Consider the following 23,752-nt stretch of genomic DNA (forward strand, 5'->3'; position numbering starts at 1 on the left):
ACTATTCGAAAAAGATAATTTTACATTCGGCGCTAGTATCGTTGATACAGATTTAAAAAATGCTAGGAAAAACAAAGAGAATAATATTCAAAGTTATTGATTTATGATTCATCATTTGAATTTTTTACCCTTAAGAATACGGGTCGTAGAGCGTATGAATATATCTGCAGTTTCCATTTAATTTCATAATCCTATTTAATCAAGCGAAATTATGTATTGGTGCACGTTATCTAAAAATAAAATTCGTCGATTTTGTTAAAATTGTATTCATACAGAGTATGACTATTTTTACTCGCGTATTAATCACGCACTGACTATGCAAACAGGCTGAATCATATTCCCACGGACGCTTATGACAATTGTGGACAGTTTGGAACCTATTTTCTGCATTTATGTTGTTTTTACAGATTAATTAGCCTGGATTAAGTGATAATGAAAGCAAAACTTATATTAGTAGTTTTTATACAATCTGTGTACTTATGTTTAACAGGTAGGTCGAGAATAATTATAATGAGGTTGATCGTCTGTTCAGTGACAGGACGATAGTATCATTGTTATGCATAAACACACTGACACTTTTCAAAATACCATTTGGCATTTTATTGAACAAGATTTTCAGCAGGAAATTGTTTAATGATGAGATAAGATAAATAATTGGTGTTGTATATAGTGATCTGATAATCTAATTAACAAAATTCTGCCTCTCTGATGATTTTTTTTTCAACACTGTTTAAATAGTAATACATTTTTACAGATACAAATGTGCACACAAAATACATGATAGACTATAGAAATATTTAAAAAAAAAAATGAATAAAATACTGTAAAAAGGGTAAAAAAATCAAATATGTTGGCCAGACGGAAATTTATGTGTCACAATTGTAAAAGAAATTATATATGCTTTGAAAAATGACATAATTAATATAATTCATTGATTCTTTATGTAGTCTTCCTTGGATGCCAGTTGCAATCATACCACACCTCCGATATGTTAAATCAGACTTTCGAAGGAATTGCAATCATAGGCTTTTGCATTGAAATACAAAACCCTTGGTATTCAATGCACGAGATAAAAGAAGGGAGTTCTGTACAATATTTTCAATGAAACAATAGCCTGTGATAACAATCAAATATTGTATGCATAATACTGCAGTCAGTAGCATAATTTATTGATTCTTCAAATAATTTTTATATGATTAATATGTCTAGATCTGTAACCATTATTTATTTTTCCTACAGTAAACTTAATTTGTTTAATACATGTACAAGTGATGAATTCAAGCCAGCTTCCAATGTATCTATTCCAACACAACGTGAAATTAGAAGCCTCTAATCAGATGAAATTTAAAATTGCAGATAATATCTTAATGCAATACATATTTGATTATTATACATAAACATGTATGACTCCCATATGAGCTCATTAAATAATTTAATGTGTATACATATGAGCTCATTATTAAACAAATATATACATTTGTGTCTACAAATGCGTGAAACAGTTAAATATTTTGTAAAATTACCTACCCTTATATACAGGTACATGTAAATGCATTTTTAACCAGTTTAATGAGATATTGGGCATAATTTACATACTACATGTACATGTAGTTTATTGAATATCAGCTTGTTGTTTATAGCAGGAGCGTAATAGCCGAAAACTGAATATATATGTATATTCCAAGCAGAACAAGGTGAAACATTTGTTTGGACAATTTTAATCTAAAAGATTATATATATTTCAATCGAAGGGGTGGTGGCATACTCTCTCTATGCAGATATGGTACTTGGTTTGAAATTTTCTTTTCTTTGTAACTGACCGCACTGACTACCAAGACTGCATGTAAATTTTAAAAATTTACTTGTGTTTTCGCAGTTGCAAAAAAATGCAAAAAATGTACAAGGATGATCCGTTACACATGCAATAAATGTTTTACAGAACAGGGTGTTGCAGTTTTACCACAAAAATAAACAATGAATTTGAAGTGAAGTATAAAAATGGCCTCTTTCCAAGTTAGAGATTAAAGGTTTTTTATTTTGAAAAGAGAATAGCTGTTTAGTTACAGATATGAATTTTCCTCTTTTAATGAGATAGTTGAAAAGAGAGTTCTGACAGATGGTGAAAACGTGTTTACAGTAAACTTTCAGGTAATAATGACCTTGTGGTGATTACTTAGCTATAAAATTTTATTAAACTAATTGATATAACTATTTTATGGCCAATGAGTACACATTTACATTACCAAGGACCTTAAATTTATAACTACTTCCTATATTAAGTACATGTTTTCTGCTCTTTGGTTGGGTTGTTGTCTCTTTGACAAATCCCCATTTCCATTCTCAATTTTACATGTATATATGCCATGGTATGCACATTCAGAATTCTTGCATCTTACTTACATGTAGATGTACTCATAATACATGTATAATTTTTAATTCAACTTAACAATTTTACATTCCAATTTTTGGGAATCAAGAACTTTAGCCAAGTTTTCAGAAATGTCATCTGGACGCATCAAAGTAAGATCCTTCAAGTACATGCATCCTTGCGCCAATGATTTGTTATGATTGTCTGTAATAAGTATTTATTAAATAACTGCACTCCAGATGTCATTTACATGCACATCTGCACAGATGTGCACTGCTCTCATTTGATGAGCTAGTCTACATTTTTTGCATATAAATTATATGATAAAGAATAGGGAAAGAAAATATAAAAAACCATGAAGGATATAACTGGTAATGAATAATTAGTAATAAAGTAGAGAATGTTTTTAGATTGCTAAAAACTTATGCATTTTGTACATTCATGTACTGTGTATTTTAAATTTTAATGCTTCCATGACAAAGTTATATTTACATACAAATGTAGTTGAATAACTCACAAATCTTAGAAATAGTCACAAGAAGCCAGAGTGAGGGAGTCATTTTAATTTTACAGAATTAAGGGACATCATTTTAATACCATGGGGGAGGGAGTAAATCAAAATTAAGCAATCATTGACCATGTTTGACCTGGCTTCAATTTTCACTTGTATCCCAAAGTAAAACATTGGTTTAAAACCTAGAAAGTACATTTGTAATTACATTTGGAATTGGTGACATTTATACTTTCGCACATTTTAATTTTAGTGCAGAGTTTTAATGATTTTTTTTGGTATATTGAATCACTAATTAGGCGCTGTTTGGCTTGTAAGATTAATATGTAAAGAGTCATTTGAAAATGTATTTATCTCACCTGACAAAGTCATAGGGTACATGTATAAAACTGTGAAAGATTCATTTAATTGACGCTGACAGTTGTATTGTATAGAAGCCAGATCACAGTGATAAATTCTCTTCTAATACATTGTAAAAGTGTCCTGAGTCTCAGTTAATTAATGAGCCACAATTTTTTATTGGTTAAAGGGAAATATATATACATGTACATCTATACATGTTTATATATAAAGATTAAAATTTTTATAAATTTTAAATTAATTATACTTTAACCATAGCTTCTTCATAAGGGGGAATGGGGACTACTCTGAATCCACAACCTTTTTAAATTAATTAAAATTGTACATGTATCTGGCATTGGTGCTTAATCACACATGTCTTTGATCTCCTTCACTTCCCCCTAAATAAGGTGTGCCCTTGAACTCTGTGAAGTCTCCCTACCATGTCATAACTTCTCATTGTTTGGTAAGCTATCTTTGAAATGTGGGAATCATGACCACACCATGGTAAGCAGTTAAAAAAGGGATCATTTTAAAGAATAAGAATCATAAATTTATAATTCATTTCTTTGTGAATTTATGATTTTAGATTAAAAAAAAAATTCATCCCTTTATTTTTTTATTACTGGTACATGTACATGATGTACATGTACAGGAAGGCTGGTTCACATGATTAACTTATTCACAACAATCTCTTTGATAAAGGTTAACTCCTGATTGTTAGAAATCATGCAGATGATCTTGATAAAATTAATAGCTAATATGCATTCATATTAGCTGGATACATGTAGATAGTTGGTTGGGACATTATGAAGCAGTCATGCATTTAATCTCCATGTACATGTATGTATTGTAAATGAAAAGTCCTGTTGTATGGAAATATTTCAGAATTTTGAAACAAAAGATTTATTCAGCTTAAAAGTTTCTATTTCCCCTTTTTTATTTGAGTTCGTTTAAAAGCTACTAGCTACACATGTGTATAGAAAGGGAGGTTTAAACCCTTTTGCTCCTTCACTTGGTCTCCTATTGTCTTGTGCCTACTGAAAAACCATTTTTGAAACATGTTTCTGACTTTCTGAAACTGTTTTGACTATGCATGTACTAGTATGTCTCAGCTGTTACTCAATTTTTTATACGACCGCAAAAAAATTTTGCGGTCATATATTGGTATGACGTCGTCGTTGTCGTCCGAAGACGCATTGGTTTTCGCACTCTAACTTTAGTTTAAGTGAATGGATCTCTTTGAAATTTTACCATAAGGTTCAATACCACAAAAGGAAGGTGGGGATTGATTTTGGGGGTTATGGTTCCAACAGTTAAGGAATTAGGGGCCAAAAAGGGGCCAAAAATAAGCATTTTCTAGTTTCCAGGCAATAACTGTGGAACGGTGTATGGATCTCTCTGAAATAATACTACAAGTTTCCATACCACAAAGGGGTGGTTAGGATTTGCTTTGGGGGGGTTATGGCTCAAACCGTTTAGGAATTAGGGGCAAAAAAGGGGAAAAAACAAGGTTGTCCTGGTTAATGGACAAATACTTTAGTACAAAACATAATTTAAAGCAGTGTAAGGGAGATAAATCAAATACATCATTGAAATTATCTCCCTTACACTGCTTTTAAATTATGTATAAAGTAATGGTTAATGAACAATTAAGATAATTTAAAACAGTGTAAGGGAGGTAATCCAAATACAACGTTTTGGTTACTTCCCTTACACTGCTTTTAAATTATGTTTAAAGAAATGCATATTTATAAAGGAAGACCAGTAAAAATATCTGCAAATGTTGCATCTGTTTTTTTTACAAAAAAATCCATATGAAAGATTTGACACTATATTTTAAATTCTATTATAAAATAGATTAAGTTAGCACTATGGTAAATTTAAATGGGTAATTATGGTTGCAAACTCCATTAGAAATTTTAATTGAGATTATGACCATATCTTGAGGGAAAGAATATTTTGGGGGGAAAAAGGGGGGGGGGGGGGGTAAAAAGAAATTGTGGGGGGTCAATTTTTTCTCATTTCAGATTTCAGAAATTAAAAAGAATTATTCTTCAAATATTATTTTTTTTTCAAATTTCAAATATTGAAAAATTTCAAGATTAGAAGTAATCTTTAATTGCACAGTATGGCGCATTAGATTTGTAAAATCTTTGACCACATTTATTTATTTGTTATGTCGAATCTAACCTTGTATTTAGATTTTTAATATTGGGTCCAGTTTTCAAATTGGTCTACATTAAGGTCCAAAGGGTCCAAAATTAAACTTTGTTTGATTTTAACAAAAATTGAATATATGGGGTTCTTTGATATGCTGAATCTAAACATGTATTTAGATTTTTGATTTTTGGCCCAGTTTTCAAGTTGGTCCAAATTGGGGTCCAAAATTAAACTTTGTTTGATTTCAACAAAAATTGAATATATGGGGTTCTTTGATATGCTGAATCTAACCATGTATTCAGATTTTTTACTTGTGGGCCCTGCTATCAAATTGGTTCATATTGAGGTCAAAAGGGTCCAAAATTAAACTTTGTTTGATTTCATCAAAAATTGAATTATTGGAGTTCTTTGATATTCCAAATCTAACCGTGTATTTAGATTTTTAATTTTGGATCCTGTTTTTTAAATTGGTCTACATTAAGGTCCAAAGGGTCCAAAATTAAACTAAGTTTGATTTTAACAAAAATTGAATTCTTGGGGTTCTTTGATATGCTGAATCTAAACATGTGTTTAGATCTTTGATTATTGGCCAAGTTTTCAAGTTGGTCCAAGTTGGGGTCCAAAATTAAACTTTGTTTGATTTCAACAAAAATTGAATATATGGGGTTCTTTGATATGCTGAATCTAACCATGTATTTTGATTTTGGACATTGGACCATAATAGGTAAATTAAAAAAAATCAAGTTCTTAGACCTCATTCTTTCTGTGTCAGAAACCTATGCTGTGTCAAATATTTAATCACAATCCAAATTCAGAGCTGTATCAAGCTTGAATGTTGTGACAATACTTGCCCCAACTGTTCAGGGTTCGACCTCTGCGGTCGTATCAAGCTGCGCCCAGCGAAGCATTTTATTATAGTTCTGGAGATTCTAAATTACTATACATATAGTTATACAGCTCTGGTGGTTGTATCAACTCAAATATTACATTTTTGATTTGACAAGATTTTTATGCCCCCGCCGTAGTGGTGGGGGCATTAAGTTTTACCCTTGTCCGTCTGTACGAATGGACGTATGTACGTACGTACATCCCAAAATTGGTTTCCGTTCTCTAACTTGAGTTTGCCTCAACCAAATGTTATGAAATTTATACTCAATACTTATTACCACAAAACACAGATCAAGTTTGAATTTTGGTGGCGACATGTTTACCGTTCTTGAGTTATGCCCCTTTATAAATGGAAAAATTGCAAAATTTTTAGTTTCCGTTCTCTAACTTAAGTTTGCCTCAACCAAATGTTATGAAACTTATACACAATGCTTATTACCACAAAACACAGATCAAATTTGAATGTTGGTGGCGTCACTTTAACCGTTCTAGAGTTATGCCCCTTTATAAATGGAAAAATTGCAAAATATTTAGTTTCCGTTCTCTAACTTAAGTTTGCCTCAACCAAACATTATGAAACTATACACAATATTCATTACCACAAAACTAAGATCAAGTACAAATTTTTTGTTTCCGTCTTCTAACTTTAGTTTGCCTCAACCAAATGTTATGAAACTTATACACAATGCTTATTACTACATAATACAGTTTAAATACCAAATTTGGTGGTGACACTTTTACCATTCTTGAGTTATGTCCCTTTATAAACGTAAAAATTGCTGAATTTTTCGTTTCCGTTCTCTAACTTTAGTTTGTCTCAACCAAATTTTATAAAACTTATACACAACCATTCTAGAGTTATGCGTGTTTACAAATAGAAATATGGCTGAATTTTTAGTTTCTGTTCTCTACTTAAGTTAGCCTCAACCAAATGTTATGAGACTTACACACAATGCTTATTACCACAAAACTCAGATCAAGTTCAAATTTGGGTAGCGTCACTTTTACGGTTCTTCAGTTATGTCCCTTTATAACTATATGATATGCAAGCGGGGCATCATCTGGGACACTATCCACATTTATTTAAGAAAGATTGAATACAAAACTTTTAACTCATTTTTGAAAGTATTTATTATGGAAGTCTTTATTTGATGACAGGAAGGAAATGGCATGATCACTTGGGACCACCTAAATGTTTAGACCATCCTATGCCCACTCACAAAGGGCAGGCTGCCAATAATAAGCAGATGAAAAGGACAAAATAAACTTGACTTGTAGTGAAGGTCTGCAGTAGGACCATTCTGTTGCATTTTGAACAGGCTGTACATAATATACATGTACAATGTATCTACATGTACAATAAGCAAAAATGTATGCATGTGCAAATGTACAGTGTTACTGTAATGTCTAGTAAAAAGATACTTCTAGGATATTGAATTAAAGTATAAATCTATTTTTGGAATACATTTCGTATATTACATGTATTTATGAATTTAAATGTCAATTTGATTTAGTTTCATAAAATCTATAAATAACTTCCATCAGCAGAAAGCTTTATGCATGAAATGCAAGAAAATTATGAATAATCCTGAAGATGATGTCATCGCTTGTAAAGGTGTTTTTATTGATTGGAGGTGACTTATTAATGCACCTTGATAAATGCAGTGTTTTAATTGATTTCTGCTAAGTTAAAATGCTGCAAAAATCAATCAACTAAATGTCTTTCAGCTCGGCCTGTCAACTTAATTACAAAAAATGTTTAATCTCATTGAATTAAGAATTATTGCTTTTAAGAATATTAGGACTGTTTCATTGTATGGAATATAGGCCTCATGTGGGCATACACTCTAAAGTTTAATTTAAAAATGTATAACAGCATTGCTGCATTTTCAAAATGACATTTAGAACAAATTCAAAAATGTCATAACATCATAAAAACATTTTATACAAACAAAAGCTTTATAATGCTACATTTGTATTTTATACATATGCTGATCATGGTTTGCATACATGTGATAAATTGACCTGTTACATGTATTTCTTTTTTTTTTGTCGGTTTCACTTCAATAACAAAATGTCCATTTTTGGGTATTACATGTATTTCTTCTCCCTTTTCCTTCATAAAATCCTGGCTCCTGCACATGGAGTGTCAGTTGGCTGTTTTTAGTACATTCAAATGATCAACTTTCTCAGAACTACACGGTACCTGTATGGTTCCCAGTTTTTGATAGAAAATACATGTATATATATATATAGTAATGAGCTTATTGCCGTGAGTTCCGGCAATAATTTGTGTACAGGTAACTTCTAGTAACAGTTATCATCAACCTTTAAAAACTCTTCTTGCATTTTTATTTCACCCCATAATTTCACATATTGAGATAGAGCTTTTTGAAATGAAATCTAATTGGTAAATGGAAATACAATGTAGGGGGTCACAGAATATATTACTTGAGAGCTCAATTACAGAACATATACTTCTAAATTTCAGTACTGTAATTTGATAACTAATAATAATCACAGACAATTGTATAGAATGATAAATGGTGAGGAAGTATTGAGCATAAAGATGTAGCTAGAAGATAATAGTGTCATGACTGACCAAGAACTATCTTTAATAATCTCTGAATCCAGAATAAATTGAGTTGGAATTCCCATAGGATATGAATTATATTGTCCATATGTCCATAGACGGTTACATAATTTATTTTATGATGCATGCAGCGGTACAAGATCCCGATCTGCAGTTCTATTGGAAGTTGACTCAGATTATTATTGATTAAATGGTTGTAAATCCAAATTCTAAAATATACATAATGTACAAGGTTTGTGCTGTTTGACAGTGTTTTCATCCTGACTCAGTTTTGTATTGATTTTGTCTCTAGATGGAAATCCATTTCAGGAAAATTCCCCCACACAGTAATACAAGGAATAATCTGAGATAATCAATAGCTGTTTTTAAAACAAATTATTTCTTTTTCTCTGTACAATGCTAATTTAAACTTTATGTTAGGATGGGTATACTTTTATTGCTTCTGTGACTCTATTTCCAAATTGCAAATTAAATTCATTGTTGAAAATTAGTCTACAACCTCAATGGTGCAACATTGTATATTTATCAAGCAGACATATAATTAAGTCAGCAAGTGCTATGAATAGAGTGGAGAATGGAAACGGAATGTGTCAAAGAGACAACAACCCGACCAAAGAGCAGAAAACAGCCCAAGGCCACCAATAGGTCTTCAACGCAGCCAGCCTAATGAGCTCACAAACTATACTTTTGTACATGCTATTTCTATAAATATGATCTGATATAAAATAACCAATCCATATTACAAAGAGATAAAAATGTATACATGTATAGTGCAGCCAATTCCTGTTTGCCAATAGTTTGAAATTTTAAGTCCAATTGTACAAGGCAAATCTTCTTGGCTGCAAGGATAGTGAATGAGCGGATATGCTTCATGCTGCTGTATTAACACATTTTGTGTTTGATGTTGCCTACCCATGCCTTGTAGGGCTGGGTAGGTAGGAAGGGATTTTTTTTCTTTGCCAACAACATAAGTTACAGTTTTAGACAAAAAAACGACGTTAGGGCTTGAAAAAAAATTTTAAAAAAAATTGAAACGATATGTGTCATAAAATTTTTTGGGTAGGCTGCTTTTTAAGTTGGTAGGTAGGCAACATCAAACAATCTTAAGTTTATTTTTTGTCTTAGCATACATGTTCCTTTATCAATTGCATGCAGCAACATATGACCAGACCCGGTATATCTATGTTCTAGTTTCATTTTGCCTGTAGCTGTTTTTTGGTTCATTGGTGTATTATAGTGAATTACAAATGAAAGTATAATGAAGTTTGGAGTATGTGCCATTAGATATCAGCATTTGTTTCTTCAGACATTTCTACTTTAATCTTTATAAAGCACCAATTCAACAAAATGACTTTCTTTATGAATCAACAAAATGCATGAATTCTGTCTTTCAATGGTATTTACCAATACATGTAGTGTACATGTATATAAACTTATTCTCAATTAATAATGAATAATATTGAGATATAAATGTCTCCATGGTATATAGATGGAATGTTAGATATTTCAAAGTATTCACTAAATGTGTCACTGCAACCTGGTTGTAATTAAAAGAATGACTGATGGTCAGTGTAGACTGTCTTTGTACCATGCATGAACAGCTCCTTACAATAAAGTATCTATAACTTCACACAGCAGGTGCTTGTTCTAGCGGCATGCTTTGTTTATTTATCTGATGTTGTAGATGATATGGACAGTGAAACTAACATCTGTACATACCATCGTGCATTTCACTGTACATTTGTAGTCAGTCTATGCCTCACTTAGAATTTAATCAATCTTTAGCTTGTTAAACATCTTTAGCTGATTATAAAATTTGAGAGTTATGAGGAGTTCTTAAGTTTCAGTTTTTAATGGATTTTGAGAAATGAGTAGTTTGAAAATGTTTATATATAGGTCAAGGATTTTGATAAGATAAGATAAATTAACAGATTTTAAGAGCTGTTTCAATGGTGATTTGAGCCAAAAATATCTGTGACAAGACATGTGCATCATCATGTGAACTCATTTCCTGAATTATCATTTGATTTATGTAAATTTATTATCATTTTACAATCCTATAAACTGGAAATAATTCAGAAATTTTTGTGGTATTTTAATATTACAAAAATTGCAACAAGACAGGTGTTGCAAAAATAAATTAAACTCACATTTTAAATTTTAATAGCATTAATTGTATGCAGCGTTTCCTGAAATCACAATAATTTAAACTCGCATTTGCGTCTTTTGTCCAACAATCACAATAATAAATGCTGCATGCACACTATACATGTAATTTAAAGTCAAATTTGCGTCTTTTGTCCAACAATCACAATATTAAATGCTGAATGCACACAATAACTTCTAAATTTACAGTATACATTTAGCAAAGGGAGTGGTAATTATTAATTTGACATATATAATTTGAATGCCCTATATTTCGTTCGCTAAATCTAGGTTAAAGCAGATATGAAACATGTGTAATAACACTAGTACTTCATTAAAGCCTGAGAGATTATGTAACCTTGATTTTATGGTTCAGTAATCATAGTTTAGTTGTTGGCTATTTTTCAAGAGACTTTGAAATTACGTGATTAGCAAGTGTAAAATGAAAATGTAATTTCACAACAATATATTTTACAGATACATATATGTGGTATGAAGAATAATAAATCCTAAATTAAGGTTCAGTCATGGCATTAATTTCATTGTGAAAAGAACATTGTCAAGTTATTTCTGTCCATTATTTTGGTATTTATTAAATTAGTTAATAATAAAGACACCTTCACTTCAAGCAATGTAGGTTTATCACATCTTAAGCAAGTCAGCACTATTTTATTAAGAATCCACAATGTTTAATTGTTCAGTATACTGAAGTTTACTGTTTTACTGGTTTGCTGTAGTAAAGATTCTTGGACATTATACAACATTTGATCGAAGGTTATGAACTCCCCTTACAGTACTTTAAGACTTGGATGGAGTGAGATGAAACACATAAAGTATAATATGATAGTATAAAAGGTGAATTGTATCAGTTCCAGTGCCAATTAAACCACATGGTGTCCTGATATATACTAAAACTAATAAACTGTTTATAATCAAAATAGTTAAATGACTGATAATTCTTTTTTTCGAAAGTTTGCAGGTTGTCATCTGTTAATTATATCCTAAAAGACACCCTTGTGAAACTTAAATGTAACCTAACACACTAAATTGAATTCTATTTTTGATATGATTTGAAAAACAGGCTTTCTGTAATTTTATTATCATGCCATTAAATATGTTTGAATTTTTATCAATTACTTATATTTGAGATACTAAATAATAGTTTGATTACTACAAAAAACATACATAGCGCCTGTTTGTCTATCATGCAATCTGAACCAAATTTAATTGTGTACCCAGAAAACTTGTTTAACTTAAAGCCAGAAAAGAAATCTAGATTACTGATTCTTGGACTGGTGCTTGATACAGTTTGCGGTGGTGTCAAGTCTTATGTTTTTTTTTAAATTGTTAAATGGATTTTCCCAATCATTTTTATGCCCCACCTACGATAGTAGAGGGGCATTATGTTTTTCGGTCTGTGCGTCTGTTGGTCCGTCTGTCTGTTCCGCTTCAGGTTAAAGTTTTTGGTCAAGGTAGTTTTTGATGAAGTTGAAGTCCAATCAACTTGAAACTTAGTACACATGCTACCTATGATATGATCTTTCTAATTTTAATGCCAGATTAGAGTTTTGACCCCAATTTCAAGGTCCACTGAATATAGAAAATGATAGTGGGAGTGGGGCATCCGTGCACTATGGACACATTCTTGTTTTTTTAAAATTGGTGAGAAATGGTGTGAACTTTGGTTAGTTATTTCTTAGATTACAGATTTTCAACCATAAAATAAATGGGTGGTCAAAATAAACATCTTGATCTATGTGTTATCTGATCTCTTATAAGACTTGATGAAAGCTAATGACCATGAGATCATAACAAAGATATATTTATTGGCATTAACAACCAAAAAATCTGGAATGATGAAGACATATTACTTTCATGCATATCTATCAAATGAAAGGGAATCTTAAATGTTCTGTCTAAAAAGCTTATAGTACCAATAAATGTGCAAATGTCATGGAACATGTGAAAGGAAATGAACTTCTAAAGATTTTCCATCAATCATAGGACAGTTAAAAATCAAAAACTAGAGAAAGTACAAATTTACTGATATAGGAATGTTAGTTTGGGAGAATATAGTTTATTTATTAGTTGAAAATGGCTTTAAACTAGCTTTCAGTACCTCCAAGCACTTTTTAGTCTTAGATAAGTATGTTGTTTCTTTTGTCTTTTTATACGACCGCAAATCGTATATTGGTATGACGTTGGCGTCGTCGTCGTCGTTGTCGTCGTCCGAAGACACATTGGTTTTCGCACTCTAACTTTAGTTTAAGGGAATGGATCTCTATGAAATTTTACCATAAGGTTCAATATCACAAAAGGAAGGTTGGGATTGATTTTGGGGGTTATGGTACCAACAGTTAAGGAATTAGGGGCCAAAAAGGGGCCAAAAATAAGTATTTTTGTAGCTTCCAGACATAACTTGTGTGTTAGTGTATGGATCTCTCTGACATTGTACCACAAGGTTCCATATCACACAGGGAATGCTGGGATTGATTTTGGGGGTAATTGCCTCAAAATATTAGGAATTAGGGGCCAAAAAAGGGGAAAAAAACAAGCATTTTTCTAGTTTCATGACAATAACTTGTGTGTAAGTGTATGGATCTTTCTGAAATTGTACTACAAGGTTCCATATCACAAAGGGAAAGCTGGAATTGAGTTTGGGGGTAATTGCCCAAAACATTTAGGAATAAGGGGCCAAAAAGGGGCCAAAAATAAGCATTTTTCTAGTTTCCAGACAATAACTTGTGTTCAAGTGTATGGATCTCTCTAAAATTGTACCACAAGGTTCCATATCACGCAGGGAATGCTGGGATTGATTTTGGGGGTAATTGCCTCAAAATATAAGAATTAGGGGCAAAAAAAGGGGCAAAAAACAAGCATTTTTCTAGTTTCATGATAATAACTTGTGTGTAAGTGTATGGATCTTTCTGAAATTGTACTACAAGGTTCCATATCACAAAGGGAAAGCTGGAATTGAGTTTTGGGGTAATTGCCCAAAAAGTTTAGGAATAAGGGGCCAAAAAGGGGCCAAAAATAAGCATTTTTCTAGTTTCCAGACAGTAACTTGTGTTCAAGTGTATGGATCTCTCTGAAATTGTACTGCAAGGTACCATACCACAAAGGGAAGGCTGGAATTGAGTTTGGGGGTGATAAATCATAAGGGGGTTCAAAAAATTGGGGGGGGGGATTTTTTTTTTTTTTCCTTTTTTTTTTCTTTTAAAATTTTCCATTTTAAGTTGGTTATTTCTGTTTTATATTTAAAAGCAAATAATAATGATATGGCAGGAGATACACACCAAACTGGATGTGTAAATTATTATATAATAAGTATTGTGCAATAGCAAGAAATTTTCAATTGCACAGTATTGCACAATAGCAAGAAATCTTCAATTGCACAGTATTGCGCAATAGCAAGAAATCTTCAATTGCACAGTATTGTGCAATAGCAAGAATTATCCAATAGCACAATATTGCGCAATAGCAAGAAATTGTCAATTGTACAGTATTGCGCAATAGCAAGAAATATTCAATTGCACAGTATTGTGCAAAAGAAGATACTTCGTATAAATTGCTTATTTCTTGACCAATTTCAATGGGGTTTTATTCTTGAATTCTTGGGGTTCTTTAATATGCTGATTCTAACCGTGTATTAAGTTTTTGGATTTTGGGCCCTGTTTTTAAATTGGTCCACATTGAGGTCCAAAGGGTCCAAAATTAAACTTTGTTTGATTTCATCAAAAATTGAATTATTGGGGTTCTTTGATATGCCGAATCTAACCGTGTATTTAGATTCTTAATTTTTGGTTCCGTTTTCGAATTGGTCTACATTAAGGTCCAAAGGGTCCAAAATTAAACTTATTTGATTTTAACAAAAATTGAATTCTTAGGGTTCTTTGATATGCTGAATCTAAACATGTATTTAGATTTTTGATTATGGGCCCAGTTTTCAAGTTGGTCCAAATCGGGGTCCAAAATTAAACTTTGTTTGATTTCAACAAAAATTGAATATATGGGGTTCTTTGATATGCTAAATCTAACCATGTATTTAGATTTTTGATTTTTGGGCCCCATTATCAACTTTGTCCACATTGAGGTCAAAAGGGTCCAAAATTAAACTTTGTTTGATTTCATCAAAAATTGAATTCTTGGAATCTAACCATGTATTTAGATTTTGGATATTGGACCATAATAGGTGAATGTCCAATTTAAAATTTTTAAGTTCTTAGACCACATTCATTCTGTGTCAGAAAGCTATGCTGTGTCAAATATTTAATCACAATCCAAATTCAGAGCTGTATCAAGCTTGAATGTTGTGTCCATACTTGCCCCAACTGTTCAGGGTTCGACCTCTGCGGTCGTATCAAGCTACGCCCTGCGGAGCATTTTATTGTAATTTGTTTTCTATGCTTCTTGCTGATCTGATGATTTAAGCCCTTTCAAACTGATTTATACAGACTATTCTTGTTTTGTGCTGTTACATGTTAAACCCTGCCACATTCTGTATGTGTCTGTCCCAAGCCAGCAGCCTGTTATTAAGTGGTTGTCATTGGTTGCTGTCTGTCATATTTGTTTTTTCCGTTTATTGGTTGAATCTATTTCTGTGTGTAACATCATCATTTTATATGTACAATATTCCTTATTATACACAAAACATAGCTCATGACTTGTCCTTACATTTGATACTTCATTTGACCTTTGATATAAAAAGATAACAAATTAACAGAACTTCAAATTGTGTTCATTGACCTTTGGATATAGTTGTGTTTGTGAATTACTCTGGTTCTATACTTTGAGCTGTGAAAATCGTTGCAAATTTGGATGAAATTGATTAGTTTGGTCCACTGTCTGAAAATACCATTTGATATCGTTGGTCAATATATGTTTATGATCTTTTAATATGTGTTTGTAAATTAGACTGGTTCTATACATTGTACTTTTGAGTTGTGAAAATCGTTGCAAATTTGGTAGAAATTGATTAGTTAGGTCCACTGTCTGTAAAACATCTAATGTAAGTTATGATCAGATGTAAATGTGATTTAGTTCATAAATCACATTAAACCCTCAGTACTATAGACAACATTTAAACATACCCAGCCCATTAGTCAGAACAATGAAGAATCTTGAAATAGATAAAGTCAGTGTTACTTGAGACCATTACATAGATACTATCCAAGATACAATTGATACATGTCTCGTCACAAGACAATTTCCTATAAGGTACAGCAGTATATATTTCAACAGACTGTTTTTGAAGATAGGTCGATGAAAATGTCAGAAACAGTCAGGAATGTTTGGATGTGCTTTGGCGTGGTATATCTGTAAATTACATTAATATAGACTGAAAAAGTTGTTATACTGTGGGAGTCTGATTGTTAAAGTAATTGTGTGAAACCGTTGTTAGATTTCCTATCATTTATATCATCTATATTGATCTTCTGGTGGAAGAAAATAACATACCACCGGCAATAGCTAATTAATCTAAAGTTCATTTTGAAAAAAAAATAATTTGTGTGAAATCCTTTATAGTGGTCTTTTAGTCGAAGAAAAATAGAATAAGACTTTTCACTGCTAATTTGTCAAACTAGTTAGAATATGCTGCAGTTTATTTTGGGTAAACTTTTATGAGATTGACACTCAAAAAATGGCTGTACAAAAAACGGGGCATTTGAAAAATGCTTTTTGTTGCCAGTGTTTGTGACCGTCAATGTAGAGATGACCAACCAGTTCTTAAATCATTTTGAACACTATAACTTTATAATTCTTTTTATTATAGTCTGGACTGTCTCTGTCATGTTAAGGATCTAGTAAACCTGCTGTTTTTCAAAACCTATAGACTTTTGTGTTATTAGCTTTAAAGTCCTGTTGGCTGTTGCATCAAACTCTATCATCATATTTTTTTTTTTTGTACATGCATTTATACATTGAATATATGTACAAATGTACATGGAACAACTAGAAGAATATAACCAAAAAATTTGAATATAATTAACCCTTGAGTGTATTACGTAATTTTTATTATTGAATGTAATGTAGATCTTGATTAGGTCCTTAAAAACCATGCAAGTTCTTGGTACTTAAAAATCAGGTACTTAAAAATGCTTGAAAAATAGTTGGGTGAAAAGCTAATTTTAAAAGTTAATTTCTTGTACACACTTGCTAGTACTTAAAAGATTTTATTATCAGGTCATTTTGTCTTTTTATGCTAAGATGTTCACCTGACCCTTATGCGAGCTTAAAAAGTGCTATTAATTGGTAAGGTCATATTTATGAATTATATGTTTACGAAACTGTGAATTTTTCAAAATAATAAGGATTTTTTGTCGAGCCTGCGACTTTTGTCGCAGAAAGCTCGACATAGGGATAGTGATCCGGGGGCGGCGTTAGCTTACTTCTTAAAAGCTTTATATTTTAGAAGCTAGAAGACCTGGATGCTTCATACTTTGTATATAGATGCCTTATGTTACGAAGTTTTCGTCTGTCATATGTCCATTGTCCTTGACCTCATTTTCATGGTTCAGTGACTACTTGAAAAAAAAGTCAACATTTTTTGTAATGTTAATTTCTTTCTTATTATGAGTAATAGGATAACTATATTTAGTATGTGCATACCTTGCAAGGTCCTCATGCCCGTCAGACAATTTTCATTTGACCTCGACCTCATTTCATGGATCAGTGAACAAGGTTAAATTTTCGTGGTCAAGTCCATATATCAGATACTATAAACAGTAGGTCTACTATATTTGGTATATGGAATGATTGTAAGGTGTACATGTCCAACTAGTAGGTGTCATCTGACCTTGACCTCATTTTCATGGTTCAGTGGTCAAAGTTATGTTTTTGAGTTTTGGTCTTTTTTTCTAATATTATATGCAATTGGTCAACTATAAATGGTGTATGGAAATATTTTATGATGTACTTGTCAGTCTCACAGGTTTTATTTGACCTTGACCTCATTTTCACAGTTCCTTTCTCAGTGTTAAGTTTTTGTCGAGCCTGCGACTTTTGTCGCAGAAAGCTCGACATAGGGATAGTGATCCGGCGGCGGCGTTAGCTAACTTCTTAAAAGCTTTATATTTTAGAAGCTAGAAGACCTGGATGCTTCATACTTTGTATATAGATGCCTTATGTTACGAAGTTTCCATCTGTCATATGTCCAATGTCCTTGACCTCATTTTCATGGTTCAGTGACTACTTGAAAAAAAAGTCAACATTTTTTGTAATGTTAATTTCTTTCTTATTATGAGTAATAGGATAACTATATTTAGTATGTGCGTACCTTGCAAGGTCCTCATGCCCGTCAGACAATTTTCATTTGACCTCGACCTCATTTCATGGATCAGTGAACCAGGTTAAGTTTTCGTGGTCAAGTCCATATATCAGATACTATAAGCAGTAGGTCTACTATATTTGGTATATGGAATGATTGTAAGGTGTACATGTCCAACTAGTAGGTGTCATCTGACCTTGACCTCATTTTCATGGTTCAGTGGTCAAAGTTAAGTTTTTGAGTTTTGGTCTTTTTTTCTAATACTATATGCAATAGGTCAACTATAAATGGTGTATGGAATGATTGTAAGGTGTACATGTCTAGCTGGCAGGTGTCATCTGACCTTGACCTCATTTTCATGGATCAGTGGTCAAAGTTAAGTTTTTGAGTTTTGGTCTTTTTTTCTTATACTGTATGCAATAGGTCTACTATATTTGGTGTATGGAATGATTGTAAGGTGTACATGTCTAGCTGGCAGGTGTCATCTGACCTTGACCTCATTTTCATGGATCGGTGGTCAAAGTTAAGTTTTTGATTTTTGGTCTTTTTTTCTAATACTATATGCAATAGTTCAACTATATTTGGTGTATGGAAATATTTTATGATCTATATGTCAGTCAGGCAGGTTTCATTTGACCTTGACCTCATTTTCAAGGTTCATTGCTCAGTGTTAAGTTTTTGTGTTTTGGTCTGTTTTTCTTAAACTATAAACAATAGGTCAACTATATTTGTTGTATGGAAGAATTGTTAGCTGTACATACCTGCCTAGCATGGTTCATCTGACCTTGACCTCATTTTCATGGTTCATTGGTCAATGTTTAGTTTACTTGGTTAATGTTAAGTTTATGTGACAGTTGTAATAAATCTTTATATTTAGGACTATCAACATAATATAAATGATTAGTAAAGAAGGCGAGACATTTCAGCGTGTGCACTCTTGTTGTGTTTTGGTCTGTTTTTCTTCAACTATAAGCAATAGATCAACTATATTTGATGTATGGAAGGATTGTAAGGTGTTTTTGTCTGTCTGGCAGGTATCATCTGACCTTGACCTCATTTTCATGGTTCATTGGTCAATGTTAAGTTTTCATGGTTAAGTTTGTTTCTTAGATACTATAAGCAATAGGTCAACTATATTTAATGCCTAAATTGATTGTAAGGTGTACATGTCTGTGTGGCATGGTTCATCTGACCTTGACCTCATTTTCATGGTTCATTGGTCAATGTTACGTTTTCTTGTTTAAGACTGTTTCTTAGAAACAATAAGCAATAGGTCAACTATGTTTGGTTTATTGAATGATTGTAAGGTGTACATGTATTTCTCGTTTGGTTTATCTGACCTTGACCTCATTTTCTTGGATCATGTTAAGTTTATGTTACTTGTAGTGAAGCTTTGTATTTAGGACTATTAACATAAAATCAATGGTTAGTAAAGAAGGCGAGACATTTCAGCGGTAGCACTCTTGTTTTACCCCAGGAATAGGATTACCTTAGCTGTATTTGGCAAAACCTTACTCAGTCTTTGGTTTTCTATGTTGTTTGTCTGTTTGTCTTTTTTTTTTAGCCATGGCATTGTCAGTTTATTTTCGACTTACGAGTTTGAATGTCCCTTTGATATTCTTCGCCTCTCTTCCAAATTATGGATCCTCAATTTCTTTCAACTTCATGTAACTTTATTTGGCCTTTTCAATACTGTTTCTGTTATGATAGCTTTACCTCATTTTTTTTATAGAAATAATTAAAGTAAGACAATATGAGTTTGCACGCATAAATCAAATAACTTAAAGCATAATTTACAAATGATGTATAATTGAGGATAAGAAATGACTTAATCATTGTGGTTACAGAGTGAAGAAAGTATGGATTTTTATTTACCTTATAAGAGCTCATGCTGGTCTGAAATTGCTCTGAAAGCCTTTTGCAGGGAATTGCTGGGATTGTAGGACATCATATAAAACTTTGAAATCAATTTTGAGGGGAAGATAGCTTTGGTTTTTGCTACAGATTAAGATGTAAATGTTAATTGGGGGGGGGGGGGGGGGGGGACATGAATAAGAGTAGAATTTATGTATGGTTGACCTGCTTGACTATCAATCCATTACATTTTCTAGAAACACTTTTGCCCCAAGTCTGGGCCATCAATTTCTGTGTTTTCTATATGGGCTAAGCTCTGATGTTCCATGGCCCCAGCATTTCCACAAAAATGCATTTAGACATCAGAGCAATCTTGACTACTACACCACTTGAATAGTTTATTTTTCTATTCTCTGTCTTGCCAGATACCCCACTAAACAATATGAATTACAAAAAATGTAATAATATATTTATAATTTCTCATCCAGTGAGAAAACATGCAGCTAAAACAACATGTCAGCTTGAAAAGTGTAAATTGAGTAAACAAACTAACTTTTGACATGAAGTTGTCAGTTATTATAGCATGTACAACTGCTTATTGTATTTTGATAGTCAATATAATGTTGGAAAGCAAAAGGAAGGTATTAGGAAATCTTCATTTAAAAGGTTATTTAGCTCCCAACTAAAGTAGACTGGTCATCATGACAGGGGATTTCTTTTTCATGTTATTGTACATGTACCTGTAGAGTTGACAAATATATATTGGTATGTCTGTAGGATATCTGAATCATTTTGAATGACTGTGATTCCAAAGGTCTAAAATTTTGACTTGTGCCATTCAATCAAATGAATGTTAGATGTATTTGATTCATGGGACCAAAGTAACTTTATCATTGGACTTTAGTGATTGTTTATTTGATGTAAAGTGACAAATATCACAAACAGTCAATTAATTAGTGGGGTATAGCTGGGATGGAAAATTTGAAAATTTGAACTGTGACTGAAAAAAAGAATATTTTTAGTTTGGGAAACATTTTGCCTTTATTTATTTTTAGATTGCCTAGAAATCCCTTAAATGTTGTTTTTGAAGTTCTGAGTATATTGCACTCCCAGAGAAAATACTGTATAAATATTAAAATTATGTAATAAATGAATATAATTTAATATTCTTGCCAATATAAATGTCATATAGTTATGTTTTATTTCAGTATGATCACATGTACAGTTATTTGTAAACAAAAATTATAGTTAAGAATGAATGCAGACTTTGCACACTTTCGAGCCATTTGTTAAATTGAAATAACTCAAGTGATAGATCTATATCAATTATAAGAGCATCCTTGAAAATGTATTGAATTTATGTCCTTGAAAAGTGTGGAGTACTTGACATTGTCTTGATTCTTAAAAAACAATAGAAATTGAAATATTAATAATTTTTGTTCAGAAAGCTTATATTTTTGCAGAAATTAGCTATTTCACAATCTAAAGGATTCTGGGTAATTACTTTGTTGGTACCCAAAAATGACGTATGACAATCACGACACTTTGGTGTCCCGTAGATTTGTGAAAATTTTACCCAGAACGCATTAAGATTCTGAAACAGCAGTAATTATTGTCTGATAAAAAGGGAGGGTACATTAGCGTCTGACTTTGTCTCTCCCATTAATTTGAAAACTACATTTGTAGTGCATTACAAAAATGTATTCCAATAGAATAAAGAGTATCTGATTTCTCCTATGGATGCTACAGATGTATTGATTCAAATGTTGCATGTTCTTTATGTACAATGAATTCTCGTAAATAAATCTGTCTTGCAAAGCTTCTTTACAGCATTGTTGTTTACTCAGAAAATTCCAGTTTGGGAATTTCAAAAGGGTAGGGGTTTAAAGTTGGTAATGGCTTCAAGATCCTTCAATACACATTTAGATCAAATTTATATTTGAGTTGCAGATATGGGAAAATTATTTGAAGTACAGGAGTTGTATTTTTGAATATAAAGGAGGTGTGGGAAAGCTACATGTATATGTATAGAGAACGGGGTCAAATAGTATTTGAATTTAAAAAGTCAACAACAGGTTCACTCAGATGACTTCCTTGAGAACTATAAAAATCATTCAGTATAGATAAAACTAGTATGTTTTATTTGTTACCTGATATAACTCTTATAATCTAAATAGTATATCATACTTTTAAAAGTAGTTTAAAATTATGTCATCTTGTCTTGCAATACCTTCTGTAATCGAAATAATGACATCTTGTCTGTTGCTTAACCTATAATCGAAATACAATATCGTACTTCTAAAAGTGGTTTGAAATTATGACATCTTGCATTGGATGTTGCAAAACCTTCTATGATTGAAATACAATATCGTACTTCTAAAAGTAGTTTGAAGTTATAACATCTTGTATGTTGCAATACCTTCTATGATCAAAAATACACTATCATACTTCTAAAAGACATCTTGTTTGTTGAATGAGGAAATATTGGTTTCATTTATCTACATTTTGTGTACATTATATATATGCTCTATTACCTATAGAGTATTTTTTTAAAAGCTGTTATCATTAAAAATTGAAAACTAGTGAAGTGTAGTCATGAATCAGTAGATAGATTATGATTGGAAGCATATGACTCATTATAACAATGATTCTAAAATTGATTTTCTCATCATTATTAAGTTTAATCAGTTAAAGGTCTGATCCTTGCATCTGTTGATGTTCAATGAACAAATGGGTTCATTGGGCATCACTTATATTTCATCTTTCTTTGTTAAAAATAACATTTATGCAAATTGAGGGCAGATGGTCTGTTAAGTCATGGCAAGATGTTTTTAAGATTTTTTTCCTTACATTGTATTTGTCTTTTTATGATGATAAGAAAATATTTATGTTCAATTTATTGATTAGTATAAATATTATAAAATTGTTGATGCATTCCTGTGAATTACGTAATATTATTATGTGTGATATTATTAGCTGAGGAACATGGTTTATTGTACAGCTTAACACAGAAATGTGTTAATTCAATACTTTTAGCCAATCATGTACAATATACGATACATGTAGCAATACATAATTTATAACATATTTAAAAATACATAATTTATAACATATTTGAAAATACATAATTTATAACATATTTTAACTATTGGGCATCTTATTCTGTTTTTGCTTGTGGGAACAAAAGTATTTTTTTAATGTATTACAGTCCCAGGAACATCAGTATGGGTTGAAACCGTTTATTGATACTTGGAATTAGTAGGTTTGAATCATCCACAGCATGTCTAGACTTTCCGATTTAGAGCATACCATGTATGGACATTATCTATCATTGAAGACTATACATGACTTCAAGAATCTTTGGTTCAACATATTGTTTGGTTGTGGTCTAATATTTCTCTTTGTGTGCATTTCTAAGGTCAACATATGGAGAGGAAGAATTGAGAAAAGCCCAACCCATATGGCAAGCTCGCTGTGTGTCTTAATTATATTTAAATGAATAGAATTTTTTAAAAGAGACCACCAAAGATCTGACAGCAGGAACTACTGTTGAGGTTACTGGTTAATATGCGTTTTTGTTGTAACAATATGATTCTACAAGTTATTTGTGTTATCAGTAATTTG

General features: G+C 31.8%; 1 protein-coding gene across 4 annotated transcripts in view; it reads left to right on the forward strand.

Annotated features, from left to right (window-relative positions):
• Positions 1–290: 290 nt before the first annotated feature.
• LOC127702997 (neural cell adhesion molecule 2-like) overlaps positions 291–23,752 on the forward strand; it is a 94,134-nt gene continuing 70,672 nt past the window's right edge. For 2 of the 4 annotated variants that reach the window (XM_052207359.1, XM_052207361.1), the window contains exon 1: positions 291–490. In XM_052207359.1, coding sequence (XP_052063319.1) covers positions 433–490 — 58 coding nt within the window. In that variant the 5' untranslated portion in view covers positions 291–432. The remainder of the gene's footprint in view (positions 491–23,752) is intronic. The other 2 variants (XM_052207362.1, XM_052207360.1) reach the window with 1 other exon arrangement.

Source organism: Mytilus californianus, unplaced genomic scaffold (assembly GCF_021869535.1).
Source record: "Mytilus californianus isolate M0D057914Y unplaced genomic scaffold, xbMytCali1.0.p SCAF_5, whole genome shotgun sequence".
Taxonomy (NCBI): Eukaryota; Metazoa; Mollusca; class Bivalvia; order Mytilida; family Mytilidae; genus Mytilus; species Mytilus californianus.